Source organism: Excalfactoria chinensis, chromosome 1 (assembly GCF_039878825.1).
Source record: "Excalfactoria chinensis isolate bCotChi1 chromosome 1, bCotChi1.hap2, whole genome shotgun sequence".
Classification (NCBI taxonomy): domain Eukaryota; kingdom Metazoa; phylum Chordata; class Aves; order Galliformes; family Phasianidae; genus Excalfactoria; species Excalfactoria chinensis.
In genome coordinates, this window is record NC_092825.1 from 183,609,535 (window position 1) to 183,619,604 (window position 10,070).

Genomic DNA, 10,070 nt, shown 5'->3' on the forward strand with positions numbered 1-10,070 from the left:
GCCCAGGCCAAGCTTGCTGAGCTGCTCCTCATTTGCACAGGGGGAGAACGCTGCAGATGGGATGTGGTGGCTATGCACACCATGCCTTTCTCCTGCTTTTCCTCTCTCCATCTTCCATTAGCAAACAGCATCTCCAAGCTTTCCTTCCTGAAAAAATCACTGGTAAAAAAAGAACTGGCAAGCTTGCTTCTAAAATTGCCTTGTTTGTACAGCTTGATGCTTTAAAGCAGAAGCTCACCTAGCAATGACCTATGTCAGACAAGCTCAACCTGCAGGGAAAAGTTATTTCTCTCTGTCGGCAGGCTTTGCACACATTCACAGGTGCAACATTCTGCCCAGATCTCAGCACAACTTCACTAATGGCTGAAATCCAGTTTATGCCCGCCACGTTTTTCTCTCTTCTGAAACACTGTACTGCTGCAAGAAGCAATGATGCAAGTAAAGAATCACAGAATTGGAGCTGGAAGGGATCGCTAGAGACCATTCCCCTGCTGGCCACGCTCCTTTAAATGCACCCCAGGATCCCACTGGCCTTCTTGGAAAATATTTCCACATTAGGCATACATTTCAAGGAGGCTCCAGACAAGTGGAGACAGGGGAAAGCACTGGCAAGCCAAAGCAGGGCAAATTTTCCCACACTGCGTTAGCTACAGGGACAATAAATCATGCCCCCAAACTGCTTGCACTAGAACACCCAACCTGTGTTGTATTAGGCATCAGCGAGATCTCGTGCTGTAACGCGATAGGTCTTCCCATGCTCAGGAATGCATATGTATTAGATGAAATAGGAGCCCTATATAAGGGACTCACGAGGTTAATTAAAGGCCATTTTACCACCCACCACATTGGTGTAAGCAGTGCGTAACTTGGCCACGGGGCCGTCGGAAGCACATTACAAAGGACGTGATTCCTTAAGGTTACTTGATTAAGGTAACATTTGGTGCCCTCTCTGAGGCACGTCCTGGGGGTAGTGTGCGACGGCTAACTGCGTGGCGGACGCAAGTCCTACGGTTAGATCCCGTAGAAGCGCCTCGGTGGGCGGAAATTGAAGCAGCTGATGTTCTACCTGCGGTTCGGTCGTAAGAAAACGAGGACCGTGGAAGACTGCGGGACTACAGGTCTCGAGTATATACAAAGGGTGCAAGGACGTACGGTGTCGCGCACCAGAAAAAACAATGGATTCCGTCATTAAGGTAGTATCACGAGTTTGTAAAACTCACTGCGTTAGAAATGTTCCTTCTAAGAAGGATATAGCTGCCGTCATCTCCTGTTTGGAGGTGGCGCAGATTTTACCCTCCCCTAGTAATCTGCTCGATTCGGAGCGGTGGGATTCTTTCACCGCTGCCATGCTCCATAGAGCAATGCACGAGTATAAAGCGGAGGAGTTAAAAACCTGGGGTTTGGTCCTGGGTGCTCTTAAAGCCGCTAAGGAGGAGAAACAAGTCCAGGCCATCGCGACTGGGGTTTTTGGTCTGGATACTGGGACGTCCGGGGTCCCGGGGGGTGCGGAGGAATCGCTTTCTGGCGGCGACTCTGCACCCAAAATGGCGCCGGCCACGCCGGCCGTTTTCACAATGGCCATGGCCGCGCCCGAAACAACTCCGGAAGAGAAGGCGGAAGTTGTGTCATCTGGGGAGGCGCCACCATATTATCCCCGCCTATACCCCTCTTTGCAAAGCTTTTACTCGCCTGAGGGGGATGGAATTTGTCCGGGGGAGGGAGAGTCGTGTGGGGAGGCGCGCCGTGGAGGCGTTGAGCCACCCCCAGACCCACCTCCGGAGGAGGGATCTCGTCCCGAGAAGGGTGAGAAAAAAGCGGAGGAAAGAAAATTGCCTATCCCCACCCCGTTTGTCTTATCTCCCGAGGAGGGGGAGGAGAGAGGGGTGGAGAGAAAGGAATTGCCTGCCCCCACCCTGCCGGTCCCGTTTCCCCAGAAGGGGGAGGAGAGAGGGACGGAAAGAAAGGAAATGCCTACCCCTGCCCTGTCGGTCCCGCCTCCCCAGAAGGGGGAGGAAAAAGAGGAGGAACGAAAGGTTCCGCCTACCCCCACCCAATTGGTCGCGTCTCCCCGGAGGAGGGAGGAGCGAGAGGATTCTCGCAAGCCCACCGATTGGTCGGTTATCCGTGAATCAATGAGAGGGTTGGGGCTTAAGGAACGGGACTGGGCGGTGTTTCCGATAGTCGTCCAGAAGAAAGGACCAGTTTGGGTGCCTTTGGAAGCGAAAGCAGTGACTCGGTTTATAGAGGCAATTGAGAAAAAGGGCTTGAGGTCCCCGATGACTATGAGTACCTTTGAGGCTCTTATGGCCCCGGGTCCCCTACTGCCATATGATATTGAAAGCCTTATGAGAGTTGTCCTTGAACCAGTACAGTTTACTGTGTGGAAGGAGGAGTGGACGGTACAACTTAAGGCTGTTGTAGCACAGACTGCTTGTGATCCGAACCACCCAGCGAATGGGAAGGAGGGAGATCCGAAAACTAGTTTAATGAGGCTTTTAGGAACGGATGCAGATCTGGCTGGATCTGCAGAGAAGCAGCTTAGGCTCCTCCGTCCGGGAGAATTACTTGCCTCCACGGGGGCGGCTTCTACTGCTTTTAGAAACTTTGTAAGAAAAGCAGAACCTGTTTCCCCGTGGTCAGAGATAAAGCAGGGTCCCTCAGAAACATTCTCTGAATTTGCCAATCGATTGATACAGGCAGTAGAAGGATCAGAACTACCTAAGGAAGCATTATCTTCCGTTATAAAAGATTGTCTTAAGCAAAAGTCTCATCAGAATATTAGAGATATCATTCGGGCGGCTCCTGATGATCTGGAGACTCCGGGTGAAATTATTAAGTATGTGCTGGACAAACAACAAGCAACACCATTGCCCAGTGATGGCCTGACAAAGGCATGGCTTTCGGTTATGACCGCACAAAATAATCAATCTAAGAACCCCTGCTTTAAATGTGGCCAGATAGGTCATTACAAGAACCAGTGTACAGCTCCAGAGAGACGGTATAAGGTTAGAGAAAAATGCCAAGCCTGCGGGAAGCTGGGTCATGAAGCCCGATTCTGCCGAAGATTTTTCAGGCATGGTTGATGGGAACCCGCCAGCCGCAACCGCGAAGTGATTCTTCAGGAAAGAAGAAAGGAACAGATAAAGAACCACTGCTTGTACCTACGAGAAGGACATTTGTTGTATCACTTGTTGTGTGTTTTTATGTATTTGTGTTTGTTACAGGGGGAGAGGGTGCTCATCTCATGTCACAACCAGAAAATATTTGGGTCACATGGTCTAATCGAACTGGGCAGAAAGATTTCTGCCTGAGTTTACAGTCAGCCTCATCACCGTTTAGTACATGCCTTATTGGTGTACCCAGGTGGGACCCAGAGGAGTTTAACGGATATGTGCGAAAGAACAAATGCGAGAAAGATGCAGTGAGCACAGTTTTCTTTATGAAGGCGTTTGAGTCTAACTTCACTCATTGGGCCAGAATGTCTGCATGCCTTATTAGATCTTTGAATACCTCCCTACCATGGGATCCACCAGAGTTGCAGCTGCTTGGATCCCAATCAGTCGGTAATGTAACATGGAATAAGAAAACTCAGAAGTGGGAACGTCCAGTTAGATGTCTATATTTTTCGGGTTTTAAGACACCGGGTCAATTGTCTAATCATAAGGTATGGCAGGGCCTGCTTGGGAATAGGACACCATTACAGAGAAGAATTGGATCCGAAACTTTCACTTTAGTTAACCCCATTCGATATGACACATATAGGTTGTCAGGGGCATATTGTGGTTTTTCTGCTGAAAGGGTGGAGGGATTCTCTCGTCCTTGTTCCGGGGATGGCTCCGAGAATGCATTTGCAGACCATTGCATAAAGGAGGGTGGGAATTGGCTCTCTTACAATCAGAAGCATGTGGTACGTCATCCTAACGGGTCCAACTATAATATCTCATGCTATTGGGGTCCTGACAATCTAGCATGCTCTGGTTGTTGTGCTCGGAAGGAACCTTTGACTGGGGAAGGATTATGGAGCAATGGTACAGCCAAAGCTCTTCCTAAGGGTATATTCTTGATATGTGGGGATAGAGCTTGGCAAGGGATACCAAAGAATCCAGTTGGGGGTCCGTGTTATTTGGGAAAATTGACACTGTTGGCTCCCAATCATTCTGCGGTGATTAATGTTATGAAAAGCATGGTTCGAGTGCAACGCCAGAAACGATCAATAAAAAATCTGGATCGGGATTGTGGGGATGAGGTTCAGTTGTGGGGTCCCACAGCCAGAATCTTTGCGTCAATCTTAGCCCCAGGAGTAGCTGCAGCCCAGGCGCTGAGAGAAATTGAGAGATTGGCTTGTTGGTCTGCGAAAGAAGCTAATGTCACCACAATGGTCTTGTCGGAACTCCTGATGGACATTAATAACATCAGACATGCTGTTCTCCAGAACAGAGCTGCGATAGACTTTCTGCTACTGGCCCAAGGGCACGGATGCAAGGACTTTGAAGGGATGTGCTGCTTCAATCTGAGCGACCACAGTGATTCAATTCATAAGAAGTTGGAGTGGATGCAAGAGCATACCAAGAAAATTGCAATTGATGATGCATTCGGCAGCTGGCTGGATGGACTATTTGGTAATATTGGCCCATGGCTTAAACAGTTTCTTAAAGTATTAATTATAGGGATTTTAGTTTTCTTAGCTTTAATGATTTGCCTACCTTGTGTGTTTCAATGTATCCAGGGTTGTTTACAGCGTATGATAGAAAGAATATTTAATGACAAAATGGAGTGCCAACGGATATATGATAAGCTTTAAGAAGAAGAAGGAACTGTATAAACCCAAGATGCCTTGGATATAATAATTAGAAAACCACTAATATTATTAGACATTGCACTACCTACCTCTGCATGAATTGTAGCTTGTCTACCTCACTTTTTAGATAACTTATATATTTTAGATTTATATGGAGACTAACATTTTTATATATTAGGTTTAGGACTAGCGTTCGCGTTGTAACGGGACATGACTTTATTGAGCATGGGGAGGGGGAAATGTTGTATTAGGCATCAGCGAGATCTCGTGCTGTAACGCGATAGGTCTTCCCATGCTCAGGAATGCATATGTATTAGATGAAATAGGAGCCCTATATAAGGGACTCACGAGGTTAATTAAAGGCCATTTTACCACCCACCACATTGGTGTAAGCAGTGCGTAACTTGGCCACGGGGCCGTCGGAAGCACATTACAAAGGACGTGATTCCTTAAGGTTACTTGATTAAGGTAACAACCTGAAATCATAGAAGCTGCCGAGATACGAGTTTATCACAACCCAGAAGTCCTTTAGATCGTGCACTCCCTGGTGCAGTGACACTGGAGGATCAGAATCCTTGGAGAAAAGAACCGGGCCTGCTCAGCTCCTTCCCACCCTCCCAAGGAAAAGCAAACCAACCGCACCGCTGCCAGCACAACCCCGCAGCACACAGCAGGGAACACAAACAGCTACCCAGTGCTCCCCTTCACTCCCAGCCTAACTACGAGTCCACCGGAGGATTCAGCGGGAAATCAATACAAAACACAAGTGAGTGCACACAGGATTGCATAAAGCCAGGATGGAATTGCACATGTGTGTGTGTGTGCACAGGGCTGCACGAGTGTCTGCGAGCACATCCCCCTATTGTCCACCCTATAGACATATCCCCCCGTATCAGAGAATCAGAATGGCCTGGGTTGCAAAAGACCGCAGCGATCATCTAGTTTCAACACCCCTGCTGGGTGCTGGGATGCCAACCACCATACCGGGCTGCCCACAGCCACATCCAGCCTGGCCTTGAATGCCTCCAGTGATGGGGCATCCACAACTTCCTTGGGCAACCTGTTCCAGTGCGTCACCACCCTCTGAGCAAAAAACATCTTCCTAAGATCCAACCTAAACCTCCCCTGTCTCAGTTTAAAACCATTCCCCCTTGTCCTATCACTATCCACCCTCATAAACAGCCCTTCCCCCTCCTGTTTGTGCGCTCCCTTCAAGTACTGAAAGGCCACAATGAGGTCTCCCCGCAGCCTTCTCTTCTCTAGGCTAAACAAGCCCAGATCCCTCAGCCTTTCCTCATAGGAGAGCTGCTCCAGCCCTCTGATCAGCACAGTGGCTCTCCTCTGGACCAACCCCAACAGCTCCACATCCTTCCCAGGCCTGGACACAGTACTGCCAAGAGGACCTCACAAGAGCTGAGCAGGAGGGGACAATCACCTCCCTCTCCCTGCTGGCCACCCCTTTTTCAGTGCAGCCCAGAACACACGTGGATGTATCTTTTTTCATACTTAGATTCCCATCTATGTACATATATAGACCACACCTACACCCCCACCATCTGCTAGAACTCCATATTCCTCCCCATAGCACCCAACAGCCCCCAGGAGCCCCATATCACCCTAAGGCCCCCACAACCCTCTCTCTCTCTAGACACCACCCCTTCAAGTCCCATACCTGCCCATATCCTCCAATAGCTCCCCATAACCCCTACACACCCTCATAGCCCCCTAGAGCCACTAGTCCTCCTATGGCCCACCACAACCCCATATTCCCCCTAGAGTCCCCCTCAACTCTCTGTAGGCCTTTACAGCCCCTGCACAGCTCCCTACAGTCTTATATGACTACCTAGAGTCCCCCCACAGCCCCCTACTTTCCTATATCCCCCAGTGGCCCCCCCACATCCCTCTACGACCCCTGAAGAAAAATCAAAACTAGAGCGGTGCACTTAGAAAGAGGCCATTGAAAACAAATGCAAAATGCACACCTGCACAGGCTCACAGGGAAAACTCCAAGAGAAGCAATCTACACAGAGAGATGCTTTCCCTAGCTGCCCCCCTCAGCTCCATATCCCCTCTTTCCCCCCTCCCAGTCCCATATCCCCCTCTGGCCCTCCCCACACAGCCCCATATCCCCCTCTGCCCATCCCCCCCAGTCCCATACCGCGTTCTCCCCCCCCCAGCCCTCTCCCCGCACCAGTGCCGTTCTCCCCGCACTCCGGCGGAGCTGTCCTCAGCACTCGTTCCGTGGTGCCGGTTTCCGTCCCGGTGCAGCTCGCACAGCCCCGGCTGCCGCGCCGGTCCCGTTCGGCCTCGGACCGGGCTGCGGGAGCCGCGCTCTGTGTGGAGCCGCCCCTCCAACGGCCGGGACGCAACGCTGGTTCCCGCGCACTGCGGCTCAGCCAATCGGAGCCGGCGGAGCTGCCGCTGCCCAATGGGAGGCCGGGGGAGGGACGGACACCGGTCAGGAGCTGGGAGCCAGGAATGGCCGCGGGGGGAGGACAGAGGTGTGAGGGAGCAGCATCCAAACAGCAGGAAAAACAGCACTGAACAGCAGCACAAACCACAGACAGGAAGCTCGGGCTGATCGAGAGCAGCACCGGGATGCGAGAGATCGTTTGCTCCCATCCACAATGGCAGCACAGCTCCTGCTGCAGGAGTGCCTTAGGAATCCAACTCCATCCCCACAGAGCAGAGATCAAGCAGGTATGATCGTGGCGTTCCTGAGACCCCATGAGCATCAGCCCCTCCCCCTTGCGTAGTGAGTGGTGGGGGTGGGGGTGGGATGAAGGCTCATCGTCTTCCTCGCCTTCAACTTTCCACCCTGTGGGAGGGGCACCCCCCAACCTGCTTCCAGCTTGCCCTGCGGACATCTAATCACCACGCTGCTCTGGGGCTGTTCCACCCTGATCTTCATGGCCTTCATCCCCTTGTTTCCTCAGACTTAGTGTCTGCAGCTCCCCCTCTCTCTGCCCCCCCCTTGCAGCAAGCACAACATTGGTTTTTTGAACTAGGCTTTACAGCACTTTTCTGGGCATGTGATACTTACTGCATAAGTGATTGCATCTGTCATGAGCAGCCTGTTTTCTGTCTTGTCATGGATAGTTACCTGGTCTATTAGGCAATGATGCACTTGATAAGTACAAAGGTGTTAATGTCTTAATATTCTATTTCTACTCAGAATACTGACCAAAGGAATAAGTTTGATGTCAGCAGTGGAGAAGCTGTGGAAAAAGATGGCAAAATCTTGGAGATGGTGTCTCAGTAAGTATGCTGGGAGTGGGGGGGGAATAAAGGATGCTTCTTTCTTGCAATTTGCCACCCTCACATCTGGTCATGTTACACAGGATGTTAGTTACACAGGATCATGGAATACCGGCATCTTCACCTTCTTGCAGTTCTTAAAACAGAAGTTTCTTAGGCACTTTTTGCTCGGAGATAGAAATTCAGAGAAGAGTAACATTTATTTATTTGTTTGTTTGTGTGCTTACTTATTAAATGCATGAAATAAATTGGTTGTTTTTCGATTCAAAGCGGTGTTTTTAAATGCATCAATCCCCATGATGAATGCAAAGAATTAGCTAGTCCCTTGCAAACTAAAGCAAGTTTTCTCCAATAGTTTGAATACTGATGTATCATCCTTTCCGTGACTGAAAAGTATTGAGTGTTTAAGCAACAGGAATAAGTGTTTGTTCTTAAAGCATAGTTAAGCATTTGAGTGTGGGGAGAAAAAAAACACCATTCCAGTGTGGGTGGTTTAATGTATATTTTAATTAATATGTGTTTCCTGTATTCAGTGGAGAAATGGCAGATGTGGTGTGACAGGAGAAATGTCCTTTGCAGGGGAGTTAATAACAAAAACACCTTGTCTTTTTACTTAGTCCTTTTAAAGAAGGTGAAGGATGACTATACAAGGTTTGATCAGACATAAAAACACTTCAGCATTTAGTTCTGTTATTATCTTCCTTGCTGTATAACGTGGCTCTCGGTGTAAAGGCATAGAAGAAGGTGGTAGTTGTAGATACATCTTGTATTTGTACGCCAGTAAGATTATTAAGTTATTGTTATATTCTTATAAAGTTCCCGATACCTTTTATAGCCTTTGTTAAATGAGGTTGTTCTAGAGCAGCTACGAATTTGAGAAGTGCCTTTGTGAGTCAGAAGAAGATCTGTAGCGTAGTATCCCATTTCCAGTGGGGAAAGAAAAGAACGGTGCAAGCATACATTTTTACTTCTCAAGCACTTCTACTGTCTCCATGGACTTAGCAGTGCATAGCTCTGCTTTATGGAAATGTATGTGATTTAGTGCTTAAAAGGGAAAACATATTTGCCTTAAGAGCCTTCCAATTTAAGATCCATAAGTACACAAGATGTATTCTGTATTTTTTCAGGTCTAATGACATGGCTGGTTCACAAGAAGGCAGAAAAGAGAGTGTGCTGAAACCAGCACCTTTCAAAAGAGGCTGAGTGCAGAAACCCAAACCAACCTAGAAAGAACTGTTGCATGGAGAAAAGACCACGGACATGAAAAAGATCCTGAAGAGGAGGAAGCTGAAGGTGGAGAAGCAGAAGGATGTGCGTTACACCATGTGAATGAAAGCAGTGATTCGTGCCACAAAGATGTAAGCTTCTCAAGCAGCTGCATAGATGTATTCTTGCTGGGCAGCGGTAAGAAAGATTTACCACTTAATCTGCAAGCATGGTGTTTGTGTGTCTTATTCCTTCCAGTTAAACTGAACTGTCATAGAGTTTTCTGGTGCTTGTAATTAGATTCCGCTTTCTGTGGAGACAGAGATTATATTTCACTGATGTTTTTGTTGGTGCTGGTGGTGATACCAGATTTGAAAAGAGAAGTGCTGAACAGAAAGGATGATGATGAAAAAAAAAACATTTCAGATGGAATGTATGCAGAAAAATAACAAATTTTTATCTTTAAAGTATTCGGGGATTTTAGCTGATGAACAAAAAAAAGAACTTAATTTTTGAGGTGTTTTAATACGTGAATGATTAAAGTAAATATGTTTTCTTCCGTTCATTCCAAAAAAGAGACTGGCCAAAAATGTTTTCCTTACTAGAGTGGAACTTGTCTTCTTTTTAGGGAGTGGCTGATGCTCCCAAGAAAAGCCCACAGCAGCTAAAAGCTGTTGAAGATGAGAAAGGACCTTCAGATGTCTTGAAAGACGCTTCAGATCTCAGTACAGGGTAAGATTATTTTTTAAGTGGAGAGATGGAGTGGAGGATGCGCTCCAGGTTGGACGTGTCTGTGACAAGTTCTCCT

General features: G+C 48.3%; 1 protein-coding gene across 1 annotated transcript; it reads left to right on the forward strand.

The window, feature by feature from the left end:
- The first annotated feature begins 843 nt into the window (after positions 1–843).
- Positions 844–5,092, forward strand: LOC140247436 (uncharacterized). The gene is made up of 2 exons (XM_072327129.1): positions 844–3,563; positions 4,433–5,092. Exon 1 carries the CDS (start codon positions 1,176–1,178, stop codon positions 3,081–3,083), a length of 1,908 nt encoding a protein of 635 aa, XP_072183230.1. The 5' UTR covers positions 844–1,175; the 3' UTR covers positions 3,084–3,563; positions 4,433–5,092.
- The last annotated feature ends 4,978 nt before the right edge of the window (positions 5,093–10,070 follow it).

Excerpts from the sequence above, each read along its gene's own strand:
- LOC140247436 (XM_072327129.1), top strand. The coding sequence starts at position 1,176 with ATGGATTCCGTCATTAAGGTAGTATCACGAGTTTGTAAAACTCACTGC.